Source organism: Anas acuta, chromosome 2 (assembly GCF_963932015.1).
Source record: "Anas acuta chromosome 2, bAnaAcu1.1, whole genome shotgun sequence".
NCBI classification, from domain to species: Eukaryota; Metazoa; Chordata; class Aves; order Anseriformes; family Anatidae; genus Anas; species Anas acuta.
In genome coordinates, this window is record NC_088980.1 from 86,559,178 (window position 1) to 86,583,348 (window position 24,171).

Below are 24,171 nucleotides of genomic sequence, written 5' to 3' on the forward strand. Positions count from 1 at the left end.
CGGGTCCCAGCGCGGTTCAAGAGACTGTCAACACAGATAGGGCTCAGTTTGCACACAAGCACTCCTACAGCCACAGTAGCTCGCTGCCTACCTGGCGATGCGACTTTATCACACCAAAGTAGATGTTTTGAAACTAGCTGAGCGTAAACAGAAGATTAGCCAGGTCATTACTTGAGCCACCTTAGCTTTACTCTGTTCAGGCAACTTGTGCAAAGCAGAATTAACTTCTGCTAGCACAGACAGAGGAAACTACTGTGAAGTTTTCAAGCAAAAGCAATTATTAAAATTCACTCAAGAAGAGTCTACCAAGGGCTGCTAAAGCACGGACCCAGCTCCTGGCTCAGGAAGCCCAGAAGCAGGAAGGGGAGACTTGGAGAAATTACACTTTCTTCATATCTGCAACTTGTTCCTCTTAGCCAAAGGACACAAAGGCAGATGAACATTTCTTTATCTGTCCCACTACTGCCATTCATAACACGCTTCTGTAGTTTCAGTAGGCAATAAACAGATAAAGCAGCATTTCTTCTGAGGACCGCTTCAGGTAATTCTTCACTTCCCACATAAAACTCTATTTCCATGAAAGTGAAGTAGCTTTGCACTTTTTCTAAGGTATGCTTCTTTTTTTATGTCATGGTGTTGCAGCTCTACATAAAGCATTAGATGTACAGAGGGGAGTACAGAGTCAAATACAGTCTGCAGCCACAAACAGAGTTTCTGTTCTGTCACTCGGTTTTACTCAGCCCTCTGAAGGCAAGCATGCACACAAATACAGTAAGAAATCCACCTGACAGAGCCAGTCCTAACCCCACAAAGCTCTAACCCAGACCCCACAGCTGAGATTAGCTGGTAATGCACATGATGCTCCTTTCTTAAAAGCTGCAAGTCACCGGGCTTCTTCACAGCTAAACACAGCAGCGCAGTCCCCAGGCAGATAGCTGTTTGGTACAACGTATTTTCAGCCTGCCTTACCACTGACACTCCAGAGCTTGAGGAAATTTGTCACAAGTACAGCTCTGAGGGAACAGCAAGGCTGCTCTCGGGTTTGTCCAAAGTCACCGCTTTGCAAGCGATTTGAGTTTACTCAAGCATATTGTCTGCTGTCTCTTCCTAGAGCTCCGATCACATCTTCTCTGGGTCAGTGCTTAACATGCAACAGAAATAAAGAAAAAAATGAAAAAGCTTTGCACACCAGGCAAAAAAAAACTTTAAAGCACAGACAACCCACATATTACATAATTAAAGAGCTGTAAGTAGGTTTCCTGTCTCTTAACTATAGTCATTTGGCTAGGTAAGAGCCAAGCGAAAGGCTCAGTGAGCCAACAGAGTAACTGTGAACCTAAAATTTTAACATTCCCATTGCTAAGAGAGCTTGTACAAACAAGGGCTTAAAATAAAGCCACTTAGCTCTGTCAGAAGTCAGGCTCTCTCCTGAAGTAGCAAAACCACTAACTGCTGGCATTCTCCTGACTTTACAAAACCTCTCTGAAGACTGACAGCGATAACCCTAGAGGACGAGCAACGCAGAAGCCTGGTTTTGGATGATCCCAGTAGCAAAGCTAGCGGCACGTTCCTTGCTGGGCTCCACCTGACACACCGTGGCACCTCCATGCGTAGCCGCTGCAAATCACGGAAAGCATGCAAGAAGCTGACAGCGTGCACAGAGCTACTGCTGCTCGCGCGTTCGTGCAGCCTCACCAGACTTCACAGCTTGTCGTACACAAGTGCAAAAGCTACGAGAAACGCCTCACACCAGGAATTAGACAGGAAAGAAAGAAAACGAGAGACAGACAGACCTGCGTCCATGGTCTGTGTCTCTGCAGCGGCAGGGAATTTGTTAAATGAAGTTGTGATCAGAGGAATTATATTACATCCCATGATACACGGGAAGGCAGGAAGGCTTGCCAATCTGTCCTTGGAAGAACTTCTCTCCCGACCCCCTTCTGGGTTTTAATAACCCACTGCCCAGAAAGTCCTTCAAGTCAGCAAAACCTGGGGCTTTGGAGCCTGTCAGCACCTAAACCCATAGTGTGCATGCCCCACATCAGTGAAGCGTTTCTTCTACGATAAGAAAATAAAAAAGCTTTCTTTAATACACGAGCTGATACAGTTATACAACATACTGGTAGAGCTGAGCCAGAAAGTTATTTTCTGAAGGTGTTTCAGATTTATTTTAAGGAGTAGCACCAGTTACGAGTCTTGCCATTACCTGCACTGCAACTGCTACCAGAGCAGTATTGTTTCACACCAAAAGATACTGTTTTTCAGGAAAATTGGCTCTTCAGTCCCCCAGAAAAAAAGAATCTGCTGTGGCACAAGCTGGACCACGATTAGCAACCTCCCAACAGCATTTGGCAGTCGCAGTTTATTCATAAAAGACTTTTCTCCAGTAAGGCTGGAGTTAGCACACTACTGACACACTGCTGACAGCTTCAGCAAGGCACTTGTGCAGCATGCGTACGTGCTAGGCTTTGCAGGCTCTGCTTCTACAGGCTGGTCTTGGCAAAACTGGTGTTATCCAGGGTTTGCAACAGCGTTGCACCTATAATTTGGCAAAGCTGCATCAAATTAAGTTTCTCTCATTAGAACAGTTCTCTTTTAGTACAAACTAACCGCTTCTGCAATAATTTAGCTGTCTCCTGGTTCTCTGCACAGAGAAAATGGATAGCATATTCCAGTGAGCACTCTTTGGACCAGGGTGTCATTTATTATGGTAAAAGAAATACAGTGCATCATGGTTGCTGTCTTTTAATCAGCTAGCAAGAAGTGAATCCAACTGACAGGCTTGGAAATGCTAAAAGCTTTGTTCTATTTTTAATGAGTCTAAAACCACTCTGGCTGTTAGAGACAGTTTACATAGTTTACAGCTAAAATAAAGTCTTGAAATATAGAAATGAAAGAAATGCGCAAGATTGTCAGTGAAAGCAATCACTTCTTAGAGCTGTCTGTAGCTAGAAAAGCGCTCACAAAAATGAAGCATTTACCTTCTGTTGTCTTTTTGCTTCTTTTTTTAATATACACTCAGTTCCTTTCCATTTCTACCACCGAATAAATGAAGTTTATATTAGGAAATGGCAATGGTTTGAGATCTTCACAGTGGAAAATTACATGCTTATATGGAAAATATGTTTTTTCGATCAGTGTCTGTAGGTCCTGATAATGAATCTTTAGCTTGTACTTATCTGCAAGTTAGTCTGGCCTCCAAAGCAAGCCACTCTTACTGGCAAGGGACTGCCACTGACAAAGCTACTGAAACCCTATTTTACTGCATGTTCCAAGCTCTTTGTCAATATTGACCCCACCAACAATTCCTGAAAGAGCTATTTGCTATAAGAGAATTGTGTTTACCCATAGAAATTACATCAGTGGAGTTTTGTTACTCAAAATATAAAATCAACTACAGTAAGATGTCATATTCCTCTTGTTTTTAAAGAGGCATTTCAGTGAGTTCAGCATCACTCCACTACCGAACTGCTGCTATTTAAGACAGAAGTGTGTTACACACATAAGTGTTGCTGTCTGCAACCTTTCCCCCTAGCAAGGGTTCTTGAACAGGCTAGCTTCCTATGCTTTGCCCAAGTTTCTGAAGTGCATCAAAAGTGGTCAGCGCTTTTCAGCACATGGTCATCATTTTCCTCATCAGAAAGATGAAAAGATGGTGCTACGGAAACTTTCAGCTTGTCACACACCTGCTAACATACCTGTCCACTCTGAGAAAGTCTCTTAAAAAAAATAATAATAATTTTGAAAACTTTAAGGAGAAAAAAAAACCTTCACGTATTCTTTTAGAGTAATTTGTAGGACGCAGAAAGAAGGCATGTGGTATTTGACCACTTTCAACCTGCTGCCCTCCCCATGCTCATCAGACCTGTGAGACACAAGGTAGCTTGCCTGTTCCACTTGGCATCGAGTACACCAGAGCTCTGATTAGAGCAGTGCTGCTAGCCAGCTGCTTCTAAGAATACTGCCTGTGGGAGCCAGGTTTGGAAAGCACCCTCGCACAAAGTGGAAGGGAAATGTTCTGCGAACAGCCTCGGACAGTCTGTCCCAGCTCCGGCTGACGATGCCCTGCATTAACCTTGGGAGGCTCGACGCTTGAAAAGATGACCTGGTGGACCCTGAGATTTGGCGGCAGGGAAACGCATTTCTGTGTCTCGGGCCAGGGGAGGGGAGGAGGGAGGAGAAAAAGGAAGGGAAGATTCTACTTAGGTCCTAGGAACCACTGTTTTCATATAAGCACAGGCTCTTTAAGGACAGGCATTTAAATCTTTACACTCTGGGAAGCAGCAGCTACAGCCAGATAACCTAAATCATGTTTAAGTGCATGCTCCCTCATAGCTATGCATCCCTGAAAACCCAAGAGCACTGAAACTCGGACAAAGGAATGGCAGCAGCACAAAGCACAAAACAAAGGAATTTATGCTATCTGAATTTGGGTCTGTTTTCTTAAAGGCAATAGTACTGCTCCTTTTTGTCTTTCTGATGGCTCAGGTGTCAACTGAAGGTTTGAAAGGGCCCTTAGGGTAGGTGAAGACAATAGGTGAAGACAATTCTCCACGGCCCTTGACAGAGCTGATAAAACAATAAACCTCCCATGGAGGGAAGTGCCACCAGGCTCACAGAGACCATTTAAGTTCACCAGACACCAGCTAACAGAGTAACGCTTAGAGTGCTAATGAAATTATCCTTTGGTTCTTCAATTTTCAAACTTGATGAATTTCCATCAATGCCACACTGAAGAACTTGACATACAAGACTACTCTGCTATTCTTACTTCCTTCAGCTACCACTGGCATGGCCTTTATTTCCCTCCTTTCCAACCAATTTGCTCAATTGCTGCAATTTAGGGTGTGTTTCATATCCCTCCCTTCTTTCCCTGAAGAGTGATCCTTGGCACTAGATAAGTAATTAACTAGGCCTAGAAATGGCTGGCCCATCCAATCGCACATCTGATCCCAATGATATTGACCTTTTTGCACAGATAAAGAACCGTTTATCTGCTACAGGGTGCGATCCACCCCTGAGCTAACTGCCCGCTTCTGACAAGGATGTTTAGAGTTCAGGTGGCTTGCCTTCAATTAGATGCAGAACTAACTCTACACATCTCGGTAAGTCTTATAAAAAGAAGGTATTTAAGCACCTCAGTAAGGGGGTAGAGATACATACAGGTATGTGTATGTATCAGATCAGTTGATAGCCCCATAACCTATTAAAAAAATAAAATCCACAGACATCCCTAAACCACAACAACCATGTCTTTTCATGATTAACTATCCAGCATCAGATCTCATGTTGGGACAGACCATTGCACTCTCCTGCTAACCAGATGGCAGGGTTCCACACTCTGAGAGCAGTTCAGTAATGTAATTTATGCAAATAAAATTACAGACTGTAAGAAATAATCTACACTACACGGGTACTTCAAAAAAAATAGCATAGTTCTTTTGTAGTGCTTATATTGCAGTAATAGGTCACTTTGCAAGCCTTCAGAAAAAGGTATTTCGTAACTTACAAAGCGACGTGCATACACTGCTGCATTTCTTCATTATCTTTGAATCTCATTTCACCTTCAGAGTTTTAAGAAAGTGAAATTACAATATCTTTCACACTACCGATCGAAACAATTTTCCCAAAGAATCTTCTACAGTGAGTGATGCTTTGTTAGACATCATAAAGTCACTGCTCCCAAGCATTAGCAATGGTTGGGCAATATTTCTAAAACAAACTATCCTGCAGTGTCACCTACATACAAACAGTCAATTCATACACATACATGCATCTCAACGCAGTGGCTGCTGTGTTTTCCCCTTCTTAAGGAAAGAGAGCTATGTGCAGACAGCTCTACCAGTTACCCTGCATTGAGAAGATGGCTTTATAAGAAAACCTCCAGTGACTTACTCTCTAAAGGAAGAAAATTCTCAAAAGCTCAGCAATTTGCATTTAAGTAGTAACCAACTACACGTGAAGGTGCAGACTGTCCCAGGAACATCCAAAACAAAGTGTTAATCTTCAGTTTTTGTACAAACCAGCTCTTGGGAAAAACAAAACATAGCAACAATTGCTTGCTAACAGCAAGACTGTCAACCAGCTCCTCACACTTGGAAGGTTTTGTTTTGTTTTATAACTAGCTGTTCACACCATAAACATCAAGTGACTTCTTATTTTGTACAGCTTCTCTCTGTTTTTTGCCGAGGCCTACGGGATGCATCCAACAGTTACCTCTACAGCACTTCTGAACATACACTTCAATACTCGACGTGGTTAACAACAGCTGTCTTCATTGTGCATAAATCCTCTGAGTACCAGGCCTGCACAGACCAAAAGGGTCTCATAACTACCCGTGTGATACAGGAGGAAGGAATGGTGTGCAAGAAACTACAAATCAAGCAAACCAACCAAAACAATGCAGGCACAAGACAAGCACAGGGTCTCCAACTTGGCATGGATTTTGACATTGAAAGAAAATTTTAAGAAGTCCCAAAGTCATAAAACTAGCATGTGTGTATGCACAGCACTATTTGATTGCACCATTTTCAGCAATGCTGCAATGTTACTGCTACTAACCACACAAACGCTTCTGTCAAATGGCTTTATAGCGTGCTTTCCACGAAAGGTGGGGTGTGATCAGATGAGCTGCTGTTGAATCAGTGCTAAAGTGGCTATAAAAGACCTTTTATCTCCTTTTTTCTTCCCTGAAACCACTGCTTATGATGGTGGGGAAACTACTTCGCAGTTCAAGGGGTAGGAGCTTGCACATATGTAGCTACCACGCTTTAGCTGAGAGTGGTGATCAGCTCCAGCATTCAGCGTAGAAACTACTGCAGTAGTCACTATTTATTATATTGCTTCCTCTACTTTTCAGCTATTCTTTCCAATCAAAAAATGCAGATCTGTGCAATAAAAGTAGTGGAAAAGATCCCTGCTGAGATTAAAGGCAAATCAGAGATTTAAATAAAAAAAGGGGAGAAAGAAATTGTAGGATGAGGAAGAAAAGAGAAAAACTTTGAACTTGGCTTCAGAAGCAAGCTGCAAATGAAAGAAGTCACCTCTGGATATATTTGTACTGAAGGTCATTACATCTAGCTAAAAAAAAAATAAAATTAATTGTGGCAAATTTGGGAGTTCACTAGCTCATCACAATACTGACAGTATGTGTGTAATTTTGCATCCCAACTGCATGTTATTGTGTCAATATTCCTGTTTCAAAATATTGCTAGTGGGGCAGCTGATGAAATGTTTCTGGTCTTGTGGGTTCAGGTTTATTTTAATCTGCAAGGCAAGCCATCCTCTAAAAGATATGCTGTCAGAAAACTATTTTTCCAATCTGCTCTCTTCCAGCATAGCAGTTATGGTTTGTGACTAAACCATCCAGCCAATTCATGTTCAACAGCCAGCAGTTTATCACAATTTTGAGGATATATAGGACTCCGGGAAGAAAAAAAAAAAAAAGAACAAAAAACAAGAAGATCACAAAAGATGCCTTTTTCAGATCATGCTTAGCCCTCTTGGTTGACAATTTGCTCATGCCAGAGGAAATATTTCACACAGAAGTTTCATCACCATGTATGTAGGAAAGTGTTCTTCCCATCAAACTTAGGACACTCTGCTCTGCACTTCCATATGGTTTGAAATAGAGAAATGGGCACTATGAAGCCTTAATTCACATCCACCATAGAGAACAGGCTCTGCAAATGCCTCAAGCTACAAAAAAGTACAAAGTGACTACCTTAAATATTTAACTTAGCATTTGACTTGAAAAATCCCTAGCCTACAATGAATTTTAATTTTTAATTTTGTTTTTATTTATCTTAAATTTCCAAACCTTGAGGGTGGAAGCTCACATACCACTTAGCAGGGGAGAGCTTCCCCACACCACCCCGAGGCTGATTCTGGGGAGATGTGACTGACAGTAGGTCCTCAGAGAAGGCCACGTGGGAAGAGGGTTTGTGCCAGAGAAGGCAGGCACATGCCACGACAGGAGATGGAGTACCAGACTCTTGGCTGGGAGGCTGCAAAGGGCAGAGGTGGGCCAGGAGACACCTAGGCCACTGGTTATGGCCCTTAGGTTCTCTTTTGCTTCTGCCATAGGGGCACATCCCTCGTTTCACACCTCAGTGCTTGTTTCCAAGAAGCACCCGTCATCTTGGAGAGGATGCAAGCTCAGAGTACCTGTTTGCCTAGGCCAAAACAAATCCATTTGTACAGCCAGGTGCACGAGATAAGGAGGAACTGGAGCCAGGCCAACTAAATCCCATTTCTGACCCACTCACAGCAAACAGCGCAGTTCCAGGTGCAGTGAGCGCTGCAGGCTGCAAAGATTTCTGGAGCGGGCTGGAAATAACTCCACAACACAAGCGATCAGTAAGGCAACTCCAGCAGCGCTCAGCTTTACAACAAGCTAGCAAAGCTGACTCGTGGACAAAGAAGAACCGGTTGGGGAAGGTAGAGGCTGATGGCAGCCTGATAGCGTCCTGAGATGAAGGGAACATGAGTAAGCAAAGGGAGCAAGACTACTAGCAGAATTTCAGTCCTGGACTGCAGGAAAGCAGTTTTTGGCTTGCTCAAGGATGTGCTTTGCCAGGTTCCCATGGGAGACTGCCCTGAAGGTCCACGGGGCCCAGGAGAACAAGCTGATCTCCAAGAACAGCCTCCTCAAAGCACAAGAATGGCATGCAGAAAGTCACAGGGGAATGGCAGAAAGCCAAGGTGAACGGACAGGGAACTCCTGCCTCAGCTCAAATGCTGAAGTGCTAAGATGGTCTAAGCTGAAAGAGGTCATGCAGAAGCAATATGGAGAGGCTGCCCAAGCAGAAGAGCTGAAGCTAGGAAAGGATGCCAGTAACAACAACAAGAAATGCTTCCAAAGCTAAGCAAGAGCAAAAGAATGGCTAAGATGAGCCCAGTTAGCGCTCACTTGTGTATGGGACACAGCAGCTGAGGACACAGAAGATCAATGCTTTCTTTGCCTCATTTGCCTCCCAGGTCTCTGAGCACAGTGTCAGCATCTGGGGGACCAAGGAATTACTCATACCAAAGGAAGACGAAGGTAAGGATCGCACAAGCTGACTGGACCAAGTCCATCTGACCAGATGGGCTGCACTGGAAGGTGCTAAGTGAGCAGGTCATTACCACAGTGAGGCTGCTTTCTCATCTTCAAAAAAAAAACAAAGTCACTGTGATCAGAGGAGAATCCTGATGACTGCAGAGACAAACCTCACATTGTGCTACCTTTTGATTTCCTCATACTGTTACGTGCTAAGTTCTGAAAATATGCAGCTTAAATTTCACAATATTGGACAATTTTATGGCAGAATTTTTATTTTCATTAGAAAAGTAGGCATCTCACTCGTACTCCCCAAAGCGATCTGCCTAAGTTATAGCTGAAGACTGTAAAATTAATCAAATCCACCTCTTTGCCTCCACCGAAGTATCAGTTTTACAAAAGCCCCCATGAGCTGAAATAATAGTCTGTCACTCTCCTGCACTAATAGGTTCAAAAACTTCTTCAAGAAAGGTGCCAACACCACTTTGTCAGAAACCCCCTCCTGAACTGTGCAGAAGTATTCAGTATTCTGGGGAACTTGCCAGCATGACAGTATTTACTGTATGACTAACATGCATTAATGAAGCACAAATGGACAACTATTTACTTGTGCTAATAACTAAAGCGCTTTATTAGAGCTTAGGCCTCTAGCATGAAGGATTGCCAGGTTCCCCCTACTTGCCAAAATTATGTCAAAAAATTGAGCCAACGTGTAAGACATCAAGAGCTACAGCCAGTGTGTAGTAGAGTCTTAAGTCATTGTTTAACATTCGGTTTGCAAAGGACAAGCATGCTCCAAAACCACGGGCTGTTTCCGAGGGCTTGTCTTTTCATTATAGAGGCTAGAATTTCAAGCATGCACGCTGGTCTTACCAGTAGTACACAAGCCAAAGCTATCTTAAAATAGCGCCTGAGAGCTTTGCTGGACACTTGTGTTCTTTCGGGAAAAGAAAGAGAACATTGTATTGTAAGGCCTCAGATTAAAATATCAATACTATCTAGCATGAAAGGCCAATAATACCAATACTTGGGCCTCTTCTACATGAAAGACTCCCGAAAGCTGATCAATTTGGTAAAATTCCATCCTGAAATAGCAAAGCCAATTCTTCAAGAACATGAGTAAGATCCTAGCCCCATTTCATGACAGGAACACACCTGCAATGCTAGAAGCAGAAGACACCTGCTAAATGGCAGAGTTTTGCAGGCACGGAAATAACTTGAAAAAGAGTATTTCACACTGCATTATACTAGAACCTGGAAAAAAATATCAGAAAGGATCCAAGGCAAGCAGGTTAAGATCCTCTTCAGTCATACCTAGTGCTTCATTAGACATGATAACTTAACCCCTAACTTTACAAAGTGGCACAGCCACTACCGAAGCCAGGGTGAGTTTAGGCTACCCCTTCGTGTTTGAATCAGCAGCTTAAGTTCAGGACTCAGCTGCAGCACTACAGCTAGACGGTCTGCAAGTACGGAATCAAAGTGACCTCTGCCATAAGGCATCACATCAACAGTAACATTTGGAAACTTCACTCACAGTTTTGTTCTAGAAATAGAAAAATTCTCCTCTTGCAGTTGCTCTCACAAACAACTTCATGCAGGACTAGGGGTTTGTTTGCTTGTTGGTGGTGTGTTTTAATTTGTGTTTTTTTTTTTTTTTTTTTTTTTAGCTTGGAAAAATAATGGCATAAGTACTTATGAAATAATATCCTTCCTTTGATCACACAGTCTCCCTTTAGAATGTGTAAGGCAAGAAAAATCTATTGAGTAAAACTTTCAGTGAGGTCTGTATCTAGATATATTTCTTAGAAATACTTAAGCATAACACAACATTATATCTGTTCTTTACCAAGGACAAAAAAAGCCTGTCAGAGCCAATTGGCATGGACAGCAACACAAAGAATTATCTGAGCCACAGCATTTTCTTGAAAAGTGACAGCTCCAAATGCACAGCAATTTGATATTCCTCTTCAAAAAATAATAATAAAAAAATCTCCAGCAGTTATTATTTCCTCATAAGTGGAGTACAGAACATCTGTAGAAGGAAGCTTCATTAAAAACAACCCTCCCCAACAATCACTAAAGCAATTCCAGTTGACTTCAGCAAGGCCAACTTTAAATACTTCCGTTCCCCTACATTTACACAGATTTATGAAGCCATCTTAGGATTAGTACATCAATTACTTTCTTGCATGATGAGAGTTGTTACTAACATGAAAACACTTGTAGCTATCCAAAATAACTAGCTGGTAAACAGCTTGTTAAATATTTACCTTTTTTGGGAAAAAAATACCATTCATAGGAGACAAACGTACAGGATTTAGTTTGGTACAAGACAGCTAAACTAATGGCTAACATTATTTCAGAGTTATCTCATGAAGTTTTGTGAGAAAACAGCAGAAATTTTTGTTTTGTTTTGTTTTGTTTTTGTTTTTACCAACATGTTATTTATAGAATCCAGAAGTGGCATCTTAAAAGTTGCACACAAGTCAGAACTTGAAGAGATTCACTGCTACTGATTTTCACATCAGTGAATCAGTGTGGCCGAGGTTGGAAGGGGCCTCTGGAGTTCATCATATTCCAAACTCCTGCTCAAGGAGGGACACCTGCAGCAGCTAGCCCAGGACCATGTCCAGGAGGCTTTTGAATAGCAGCAAGGTGGGTCAGTCCACAACCTCTTTGGGCAACTTCTGTCAGTGCTCAGTTGCCCACACTGTACAGAATTGCTTCCTGATATTCAGATGGGAGCCTCCCGCATTACCATGTGTCCACTGCCTCTTGAACTGGCTCTGGGCACCACAGAAAGTGCCCGGCTCCGTCTTCACTGCAGTCTCCATCTGGTTATTTATATCCATTGACAAGTTGTCCACCCTGAGCCTTCTCCAGGTTGACCAGTCCCAGCTCTCTCAGCCTTTCCTCATAAAAGATGTCTCTTCATCATTTGCATTGTCCTTCCTTGGACTCTCTCCAGTATGTCCATGTCTTTCTCATACTGGGGGGCCAGAACTGGACATAGCACTCCAGGTGTGGCCTCAGCAGAAGCAAGGGATCACCTCCTTCAACCTGCTGGCAATACTTCGCCTAATGCAGGTCAGGATAGTGTTAGACTGCTTACCAGCAAGGGCACGCTGCTGGATCATGTTCAACTTGGTACCCACCAGGACCCCAGGCCTTTTTCTGCAGCTCTGCTTTCCAGCTGGGTGGCCCCCAGCAAGTCCTGGTACCTGGGGTTGTTCCTCCCCAGGTGCAGGGCTTTGCCCTTCTCCTTGTTGAACTTCATGAGGTTCTTGTCAGCCCGGTTCTCCAGCCTGCCCAGGTCCCTCTGGATGGCAGCATGACCCTCTGGTGAGTCAGCCACTCCTCAAGTTTTGTGTGAGGAAACGTGCTTAGGATATGCTTTGCCCCACAGACCAGATCACTAATGAAGACACTGAACAGGATTTGACCTAGTATTGACCCCCAGGGTACTTTGCTTGCCACTGTCCTCCAACTAGGCTTCACCACCCCTCTGTAACCAACCTTGCAGACAGTTTTCATTCATTCCACCTCATTGTGTGCTTACCCAGCTCATGCATCAACAAATTCAACATGACTATCTTCCAGGACAGAGTGCTGAAAGCTTTATTAGAGTCTTGGTAAACAATATTCACTGCTCTCCCCTCAACTACCAGCCCAGTCATTTTATCATATAAATTTATCATGTTGGTTAAGTGTGACTTCCCCTTGGTGAATCCATGCTGACAACAACTGATGATTTTCTTGTCATTCAAGTGCTGGGAAATTTTCTTGCCAAGTAGTCTTGCGAAGAGCCTGAATAAATTCCATTAGGTTTCCCTGTAAGTTACTTAATCAATTTTTGAACGTAGTTATAAGACTTACTAAAAATAAAGAAAACACGTGAATTGAACGCATTTGAATGAAAAAAAAAAAAAACAGAATGGCATAAAGCAGGCACATTTGTCAACTCTGTCGTCAGTTGTGAATGTGCATCAAACCTGCCTTACTTCAGCACGAGTCTGACCAAGAGACTCCTGAGAGTCTTGCAGTAAATTCTGCAGATTTAAACATATATAAACAGTAGAGCTAAATTTAAGAGACAAACCTAAGAGGCTACTCATATAAAATGATAATAACAAGATTAAAAAGATAGATTAGTCTAGCCTACAAACATAAAGCACTAACAAGAAGAGGCAAAACTAAGCTTCTTTACTTGTAATTTCTTCACTTGACTTGCAATACCTAGATTGTTTCCTCACTGCTGTTAGTAGTAATGTAAATAGTGAATGACCATTAGAAGCTGGACCATTAGAATGATTTGAATCTTTTTTGGTGGGTTAAGAATCATGAAGAAATATGTATATAGCCAGATGAAATTCCTTGATCATATTCGTCTTCAAAAAAGTCTCCACATTTGGCTAAGCAGCTTCTGTGTAAATTAGAATACAAAAGTAGAATTACAAACAGCTAACTACAGATTTTTAAATTGAAATTGTAAAACAAAATAATTGACGGGTATTTAAGAAAGAAAACTAATCAGTTGTACAAAAGCCTTGTAAGAGATACAAATTTCTTTCTTTTGCTTCATATACAGTCTCCCGATCACATGTGATTACGTGGGCAAGTGGCATCTTTAAATGGTATGTACCAGACTACTTGAACTTCCTTGTCAGTGAAAACAACTGCTTTTGGGACAATTCTTTTAACAGATCTTTCCACACACACACAAAAAATAAAAAATAAAAAAAAAGACCAAGGCCAGAAAGCCAGTTCCAGTTGCTCTTCTGCAAAAACTACTAAGTAGCTTCAACTCTATCTGTAAAAGACATTTGCAATCTGCACTTGGAGAGACAGATTTCATAACTTCATACTGGAGGCAACACGTCTTGTTAAAACATTCACTAATGTTCTCACTGCTTTATACTTTACGTCTGCTGCAGTCCGTCAACCCTACACACCACATACAACATGTAAACTGTTAAAAACAAGAGCATCGTCAACAAAATATCTGTTGACTGACACCATATTTCAGAAATCCGATGACTTTCTGCATTGGCAGTAGCAACATTTCAGCTCCATTTCTTCATACAATATGTAGAAGAATGACGCAATTCAATAATGCCGCTGGTGTTTTTTCACTCAGCTATGCCCAAGGACTTTGAAAGCCTGTTTGTTCACTCTCGTCATTCCATATTGCCCTGTTGGCACGAAAAACCCAAATTCCAGGCCAAATCCTATACAGTCAGGATTCTTATACATTTAAGCCTAAAGAGATTAAGTTAAGCAAATGTTTATTTTTAATCTTGAAAATCATAAGAAAAAAAATATACCTCCATAGTCTCGATAGGCACTTGTCACTAAGTGAATGAAGGTTTTTCCAAACCATGTCAGGCAGACTATGTGGGCAAAAACATATGTCTTAACAGCCCTTCCCACATAGGGTTTCATGATTTGTGCACAAATCCTGCAGCTGATTTTTCATGCTTTGTGATGAAGGACTGAAGGTATTTTATTCACACTAACATGAAAAACAGCATGTGGACCTCCACTGACACTGAGTATCACACTATTCTATCCCAAAGTGGCAGAGCTGAGATGAAGTTACATAGGAATGAGGTTTCGGGCATCTACCAAGGTAACTCTGAAGTCCAGATAATAAACGTCTTCAATTTTTTCTGCTAAAACAGAAAACCTCTCCAAACACCTAATCAAAACAAACAACCCCTAAACATGTAAAAAATGCTTTTTAATTTAGCGTATGATTTTATGGAAGATGAGGATCAAAACTGCCATACTAAAACCAGAGAACTTGTACCTAATTTTTCCCCCAGCTCAAGGCAAAGAAGTGTGACCATTTCTGATGTATTCACAGCAAAACATTCCCTTCACATCCAAAAATCTAACAGCATTAAGGAGGAGGCTTTTATTACACTACTTAGACTCTGATTGATTAATTCTATTAAGTATTTATTTCCTCAATCTTGAAGGGGACAAAGCTTCTCAAGTATGATGTGTGGTATTCTGCTGTATTATCTGGATAACAGGACTACCATCAATCCTGAAATCCATGAGGCTGTACATGTGGGAGAAAAAGCAATTTCCATTTTCTCCCTATGTTGTGACCAAGTGCTTGTAGTGCATTTTATGCAAAGCTAGATGATGCGTTTGATCTGAACAACTCTCTCCTCTACTAAGAATTCAGCTCTGAAAATAAACTCTACTGAACTTAACTATACATACAGACTTTTCCAGCATCTTGGGTATGAGAAAATAAACAGAAGGGAGAAAATAGAAGATGAACAGAACACCTCATCCCCCTGCATGCCCAGAATTTTGTCTTGAGAAACCAAGAAAAAATACCACTTTATGTCACTGAGACTTACACAATTCGCGCATCAAAGGGTTAAAGAACTAAATCTTCCCTAAGAGTTCAAGTCACTGCACATAAATACTGTTGTGACTACAGATTGCAAAAGAACGGAAACACAGTAAATCATCCCATTTTTTCTGAGAAATTCTGGGACTATGTTCTGAATTTCCAGGAACAGAAGACAAACACTGCCAATTCTCACTGCCGGATTTTTATTGAAGAGTTAGAGAATTTGGAAAGGGCTCCTGAAAGCCACTAAAAGGTAGTATTGATTTTTTCCACAAAGCTAGAGATTGTTTCTAGGAGAATGCACACAGTGTGACTGGTTTATGTGCTAACTCCTAAGAAAACTAAAAAAAGCTGTTCTTAAACAACAACCAAAAGCTTCTAAAAGCAGCAAACACTGCAAATGAAGAGCCCAATACAAAAGTCAGGGATGTATACCCTTCCTGTCTCCCCCAAAATAGAAATAAGAAGGGTAAGGGTAGCTTGGCAACAGGCCATCCTAAAGGATATTCTGTAGTGCATATTCACTTAGCTAGGCTCTCATTTCTCTTGCTGTCTGTTTTGAATGTAATCCCAAACTCAAATGTGTCAATTTATTCTAAACACTGAAGTTGCAGCATTAAGATCCCAACCTTAGGGACTTTGGAACAGTGTTCGGCATAGCCTTCCATTCATATTAAGTCAGAAAATGTACTGTAAAAAAATAGAATACTTCTTCACACTCTAATCTAGAGCATATTTAGTTTAACCTTCTTTCAGCCCCTTACCAACACAATACCAGTACTGTAGCCAAATTTGAAAGACAAGCTGATGAAAGCTTCTAAGTCAGATTTAGTAGGGGTGGAAAAACAGATGTTCAGGGTTTTTTCTTTTTCTTTTTTTTTTTTTTAATGTGAACTTAACTTCTGACAGAAAGCACAGTAGTTGTGAATGGGCTTCCAAAGCTCATCTTTAAACCTGTTACAAGCACTTAGGATTGTTATAATGCACAGTAAGCTATGACTAAAAATATTAGTTAATAGAAGTCACTTTCCCCACCATCTTAAGTAACCCATGTTGCTTTGAGTCTTCCAGTCTGTAGACTGCCCTAGACTAAAGCAGATTATCTATAGGTTTTGGAAAAGCAAGGTAAATTCACATCCTTTCTGCTCACATATCAAGCTGCACCAACCCTTTGATGTAACTCTTGGCTGTTGAACAGGGGCACTTGAAGACATTTTCATGAGAAAATTTGGCATCCAGTAAAGAATTTGCAGCTCAAAAACTACTGCCTACAGTGTCCAATTTCTCTTATGTAGCTCTTCTCTCCCTCAGCCTAGCATCATAATTCAGATGATGCTCTAGACGAACTGGAAGCATAATTTCATAGTGCATCAAGATTATAGAGTCCAAGCACATCTATTCACGTATGCTCTTAAAAATTACAGACACAATAAAAGTATCTCAGAACATCCAATTTCTTGAATTCCGTTCTGTTTTTATAACTGCTTTTGTACTCACAAAGTAATAATGGGACTGTTATGTTGCTCCCGCTATCAGGAAAACGCTTGAGGAACGTGCAGCTGACAACTCAGTCTATATTAACATTAGTATAATTAGTAACTAATAGTTACCAATTAGTTAATGAATTTGAAGCTTCCTGTTGGAGGAAAAAAAGTGTAAGCTGGCCTATCATGAAACGGATCGGTATCTTGTAAAAGTTTTTTTTTTGTGTGTGTATTTGTTTTGTTTTGTTTTGTTTTGTTTTCAGATATGCAGCATAACTGTAGTAATCATTAGTAGTATTATTTCTCTTGGGACAAAGAAAAAGGTTTCTATGTCATGAGGTACTCTGTTTAATCATTTGTGTATCTGCAGGGCCTGAAATCATAACTGAATCCTTAGGGTAGTAAGCACTGTGTGAAAACAAGAGAAAAAAAGGGCAAAAAACAGGTCATGCCTGAAAAAACAGATATGCAGTTCCATAAAAAATACAAAGCATGTATTATGCCAACCACAACTGTCTAGAAAAAAAAAAAAAACACAAACAAACAAATACACGAGAACTTCTGTATGCATATTTGCCTAGCACCTTTGAGTTGAGGTTTTTTAAAATACTCGTTGTAATATGCCATATTGGCTGCTTAGATACAGCATAATGACTAGACAAACATAGGATCTAACCAAGTGTAAAAATCTCTGCCTTTGTTCCTACAAATATAGCATTCAGCAAACTGATCCTTTTTGGTGCAAGGCATTTCACTGGTACTGTCACTTGCCTTTTTGGGGGGCTGGGTGTGGAAGGGATCAGCACACAGGTGCTTCCTCCCAGGTATGAACCAGCTACTTCAAGGAGAGGTATCAAATCTTAACCCATGACCCAATTATTACGTATTAGTGACCCAATTTTTTTCAGCAGCAGGTCTTGCATACAGAATGGTAACAGAGGCTCTGCTACCAAATCTTAGCAAAACCCAGAGAATTGCCAGACAGTTTGATGAAAAGTCTGAACGCACAATCAATCATTGGCACATAGCGATATGATGCTACAAGCTGACATGAACATGCAGTTTCATAACTTACTATCCGATAAGGAAGATGTAAAAAGGAGTCTGGGCAGCCAGCTAAAGCCATTTGTTCCTTCAAATTTTCTTCAAATCACATCTACTGCTTCACAGGACCTGCAAAGTACAAACAAACTGTCAGAAACCATACTGAAAACATTACATCAACTTATTATTGAAAACAGTTGGAGGAGGAAGACCGAGAAGAGCAAGATGAGGTGACAAGGATCTGCATCAACTTGGAGTAGCAAATCTGCAAGCTTGTTGTCTGTAGCCTAGAAAGCACATTCAACTTAATATTTCATTCAAGAGCCCAAGACAACTATTCTCAGGCTCGATGGCTCCTCCTCTGTTTCTATGATCCAAGCAACAGAGAAAGCTACTCATCACACAGATCCAAGCCACCCAAAGACTGGCCCTTGCCAACCAACACTACACTCTCAGCTGTAGAAAGAAAATGTTGAAATGTGGTAGTTAAGGTGATAACCACTTACGCAGCATTAGCCTTCTACATCTAATTATACAAATTCTCCCCTTTACCCTCTCCAGACTGTCTTTTCTCTCACGGCTTTATTCTCACCTAGTACCTCAGTTGGGGTTTTCTATGCAAATCTGCATTCAAGTCTTGAATTTCCTCCTGTGAGTGATTATTAGCAGTAACTTTGCAAGGTGAGAAGTGTTTCTCATGCACCATTTCTGCTATCGGATACAGTTTGAATTCTACCACAGATGTAACATAAAGGCACACATGACTAAAGAAATAAAAAAAAAGAAATAAAATTGATGGTATTAAAATAAAATAAGGCCACTGCATGTTAAGAAAGGACACAAAGCTAAACAAAAGCACATATGTAAAGCATTATTTGCTACTCTGAACACTTCTCCCAACCAGTTGCATTCAGCTGGAGACATCCCTGCAGTATAAGACAAGTGACTTCACATCTTAGCAGATGGGGTGGGCAGGGATAGGAGAGAAGACTGCAAAGCAGATACAGAACTTTTATTTCTACCACAAGCAAGCTCTTGTCTTGTTCATTGCTATAAATATCAAGTATGTATTCAGAACAACAGACTAAGTTTACTGCTCTCCAGTAGGCATAAGCTGTTACCAAATCAAAGCTCTCTGGAAGATTTATGTGACAGAGAAGTCATAAACAAAGGTAAAAGATATATTGGGAAAACAGCTCCAAGAGGAGCTGCAGCTTCTGGCCCAAGGAAACCATGCCCTCATCTAGAAGGCTTTACTCAATCTAGTTCCAGGATACATTTAGCTGAGATATGGTACCCTCCTGCCTATGAGAAAGGCAGACAAATTTTTGGGAGCTTCTTTCTAGGAAGAAGTTACTGTGCTCTGCGGTTTTCCTGAGGCAGTAGCTTTCTGTGGTCAATTCATAGCCTTGAGAGGAAACAGTGTTTGGCAACAGCAAATTTGAAAATCAATTTAATCCAATATGCATAAATCAAGTTGTTTATTCTAGATACTTTGTCCATAGCATTTACTTAAGCTTAAGACTAAAATCTTACCAGATTCACATTTCGGGAAAAAAAAAATAATTAAAAAATCACCTCAAACATGTAACTGTAGGTATGAGGCCCAACTTGTATTCTTGCTAGGATCTTTCATCGTGTAAGTCTATAAACAAACAGTGCTGTACAGCCATCTAGCTCCTAATCCAGACCTACAGTGTGCAGCCAGCTCTTCAACGGGAATTGAAGATTTCATTTTCAGGGCAAGATTTGACTCATTCTCCCAGTAGGTTCTGGGAAAACCAAGCAGAGATTCAAGAAAACCCTTTCTATCTTGGCTGATGAAAAACATCCTTTCACTTTGGGGGATTACACTTTTCTCTAAGTGCATCTACAGTGAAATTAGGCAAACCACTGGATTAGGTGTTCTGAAGTTGGTACAGTGCAACAAGAATACAGAAGTGTATTTGTCTGTAAACCCACAAAGATTAAAGAAAGTTTACCTAAAGAGATATGGGAAAATATTTCAGCCTTGGATTGCAACAATTTTTAAGTTTATTGATTACCTCAGTATTTAGAAAATAGGAGAAGGCAGGACTGTTGTGAATTTAACTGTAAGTTATTTAGGACTGAATATTGAAATGCTGGTCTTTATCTTGGTGTTTCAGCAAAAGCTACTGATTTACTTGCAACAAGAGAGATTAAATATGTTCCTAAACAATACCAGACCAATTTGTCTACTCTAGGGCGTGCTGCAGTTTATGCTACAGCCCCATTACAGCAGTGGAAGATCATCAATTACCTCAAACAATAGTTGAAGTCAAGACTGCATAATTTATCAAGACCTATTTGCTTCACTGCTACATTCTTCAGTATTCACTTGTTAACACCACAGAAACAGAGGAAAGCAATAATCTTTAGATGATATCATTCCTAGTCAGTCATACATTAACGTTGATTTAAGATCACATCTCTTTTGTCTGTCTAAAAGCAGTTTATCAAATAGTCCTGCCTTAATAATACAAAAAAGCCTTTGCTCACCTTTAAGATCTAAGGCTCTATTGTACCACAACTTCAGTGAGCAATATATTTTACAGGGACAGAACTCTATACCAATTCGTATGTTCAGCTGATAAAAATGACGATAAAGAAGTCAACTTCGTCTTTCCTATTGTCTTTACATGAGTTTTAGCTTGTATATTCTTACATATTCTTCCATACGAGTTAAACAGCATAAATAAATTAAAAAAAAAAAAATCAAGTGCCAATTTACTGCCCTTCAGATGCATTAGATGGGAGAAGAAAACTACTAAGGCCTGTAAATAGAAAATAAGCTATGCAGTCAATTACTGTTACAGAACTTGGCACATTCACTGGCTAGAACAGTCGTTCAGCATCAACACAGTTTGGGCACACTCAAACCCAAGTGAGTTCACGTGCTTTCCCTGACTTAAGAGGTCTTCCTTGGACAGAGTGTCCCTGAACAAAGAATAGCCACGATAAACCAAATTTCAAAGGTCATAAGGAGATTCACTTTTGGTATGATGTTCTCTAAAGAATAGTCTATTGTGAGGCACAGCTTTGACGTCTCAGTCTCTCAAAAGTGTTAAACCAACTCACATAATCTAAACAAAGATTGATATTCATTTAGCAAGGAAAACATTGCAAGTATGCATCCTGGAGATTAATGCTGGTCTGAATGAGTTGTTTCTATTCATGTTCAAATTACCCACCTAACCAGTAGATTAAGTTATCTATTAACTAGAAATTAAGCCTGTCACCAGGTATGCTTTTTGATTTATCACTTGCTCCTTGCATATTCTCAGCAAAGGAAATGATATCTCAAATTGCACTCTGGAAGCATACACAGCCTACGCACCTACAGCTACAGCAATAGGAAGATGGCAGGAAGATGGTATGGTCACTCTGCCAATTCAGGAAGTTTTCCAGGTTCTACATGTGCCATCTGTCAAAGTCTCTAAATTCAGGAGAAAAACAATTAAAAAAATTAAACAATAACAACAATAAAAAAAATCACTTGCAGATTAGTTAGGAACAGGAGAAGGATAAAAAAAAATAAAGATTTTAACCTAGTGGAGTTGCAAGACAAGCTCCAGAGTGCTTGAAAACTCGAAGTTAATTTCTTTTATGAAAGATAGCTTAACAAATCTACAAATCTGTTGGATACTATTCTCTTTCTGTGTATTTAGGCTGGGTATTTTAGTATTTTTCTTCTGTAATGTTCTGCTTTCCTTAACTGAACTACTGTTGAAGAGGGAGGGGAAAAAAAGCTTCAATACTGCCTTAAATTTTCACCTAACTGACAACCTTTCTGCAAGACCTCAGGTTTAACATAAAGGTTAAAAGTCTTTCTCTTGGTTACATGTCTTTTAGTCTCTCAGACACTGTGTCATCACTTCACTTCTCCCCACACTACAGCATTTCCAGCGGAGACCAAAGCTTTGGTTTTACAGTCGGTCAGAACAAAACCTTAATGCAGAATTCATACAATATTCATCTCTAAGTCACCTTCAGAAGTGTCTGGGTCAACTTATAATTCAACATCTTGAGAGCCGGGGAAAAGATACCCTGCCTTGTTGGCCCACACAAAGAGCAATCTACAAGACCTCGGCTGCCCTCAGCCTGTTCCCAGGGTCCCCATTGCTTCATGGTGTTTTGGAAAGCTTTCTGTTTTCTCTGCAGATCTACCCAAAACTATGCTTTGGAGATATGAGATGGAGTCATCTAACAAGCCCCAACACCAACACAGGGCGTAAGGACGGGTGCTCTTATTCTGCCTTATGTGACCACTCCTATTGCTGCAGTTGCAATGGAAACAGGATTTGGATGACAGCAGCCTGAGGCCTGCCAGCAAATATTCTGCAGTTGAAAAAGGTGAAGGCTAAGAGTGCCCCCCGCTGCATGTAAACTCCATGACCCAGATGTGCTTCTCCAAGCACGAGGGTGATCCACACAGCTCCTCACCAGCACACAGCCCTGCCATGGCCCTGCAGGCCAGAAGGGAAGTGCCACCATCTTCCCCGGCTGCCCATGCCACACAGCACAAACGTTTGCCAACAGATTTCAACATAGCTTTAACAATCAGCATGTATAAGGATCTCCAAGTGATTTCCCCTCTTTTAGTGGTGGTTTTGGTACAGACAGTGTCAGTTTACAAGATTGAGGAACCCCTCTGGTGATGGTCAAGCAGGACTAAGTTTCCTTAGTGCAGGCTGGCAAACAAATACACCCAGAAGTCTCTGACCTCAAACTAATATTGGTAACCTCCTGTACAAGTAAAGCACGGTGTGGCCCTGCTAGGCACTTGGATACATCATAGATCCACAAAGTATATTGCCTGACAAAGAGACAAAAGGCTTTCCCCCCACGCACACCTTTTTTGTTTGTTTCCATGGACAACCCAATAGCATCTGAACAGATTTCTCAAAACTTCAACTTTCCTTTTCCCCATTTTACTTACTCCTACCACATGCTTGCTTCTCTCCCCAGCTCTGAAAGTCCTTCCCTGCACCCTGTCTCTGATTTTCCCACACTGAAAACCTATACTTGTGCAACTTCCTTCAAACAAGTTCACTTGCCTGACACTCCAAAAATACCTCCCCAAATACTCCTGAATGCCATCACTCTCCAACTGCAAAGGATTCAGTGACATTATTTGTTGACATCTGATAGTCTACTGAGATTAGTAGCAGATAATAGTTAAGAATACTTCCAGATTTCTTAATTTCTTCCCACTTCTCTTGCACAAGTTGGCATGTGCGCACACATTTTATTATACATATGCACCCAAAACGCATTTGCAAGTCTACGACATAGAGCAACTGCCTAGCTGGAGTAATACTTTGAATATATCTTTGAAAACAACGCATTGTTCTAGTTAAAATTTCAAGCGAGTGTTGCGCACTAAAATGAAAAGCACTGTTCAAAATATAAATCATCAATCAAAAGCACTTCAGTTAAGTCCAAACACTCCCACGATTCCATACTAAAAAATCTGGTCTTATAAAAAAGGGAATATAATTCTCTTTGCCATTCTTAATTGCAAAGCTGTTAGTCTAAATATTACACCTTGTAAAGGAAGCCATTTGCCATTGTAATTTTGCCAGAAAGTGAAGAATCTTGGCAAGAGCAATTCAGGCTTTTGAAAGCCAAAACAGATACATACTTCAGAAGAAGCACAGAAGAACTGATGCCATCCCACTGAGCCTTGCCAAATAAAATTAAATAAAATATACGCAGTTCAGCATTTTTTGGTTTCCTGAAGCTGCCTAAAATTCTGAAAAGGCTCCTCAAGACTCATAGCATGTGAATTCCTGTTCACCTCCTGTCAGGCCAGCTTTGCTGACAGTAAGGATAAAATGTGCTGGGAGAGAAATAGTTACTTTGCACCTTGCCCATTTAAGCAAGGATTTTTCTCCCTGTCCCTGAAGAAAGTATTCCAGCTTAAAAACCAAACTGGTAATGAAGTTATGAAATATTTATGAAACTGCAGTTTTACCATCTCCCTTGATCACTCAAAATCCTGTTCTACCTCTTAATAGTTAAATCTATAGCTTTGAAGCAGGAACTTTGACAACTAAACAGACTACATCCAAGTCTAAATGAAATGTTAATTAGACAGAAACTGAAGAACTATACAGTACACAATCCCATCAGCAAGCCATATGCAGAAGTAGGGCAGGTCCATAGATGCATGACTGGGACAAGGGATGCATAACAAGGCAGCT

The 24,171-nt window shown here is 40.8% G+C and overlaps 1 protein-coding gene across 8 annotated transcripts in view; it reads right to left on the reverse strand.

Annotated features, from left to right (window-relative positions):
- Positions 1-24,171, reverse strand: part of GRB10 (growth factor receptor bound protein 10) — a 148,561-nt gene that overhangs the window by 91,710 nt on the left and 32,680 nt on the right. For 6 of the 8 annotated variants that reach the window (XM_068671079.1, XM_068671083.1, XM_068671082.1 and 3 more), the window contains one exon: positions 17,976-18,073. The exons of 1 other annotated variant lie outside the window; for it this stretch is intronic. In XM_068671079.1, the coding sequence (XP_068527180.1) occupies positions 17,976-18,026 (51 nt within the window). In that variant the 5' untranslated portion in view covers positions 18,027-18,073. Of the gene's footprint in view, positions 1-17,975; positions 18,074-21,302; positions 21,402-24,171 lie in introns of all 8 variants that reach the window. One more of the 8 variants, XM_068671085.1, reaches the window with a different exon arrangement.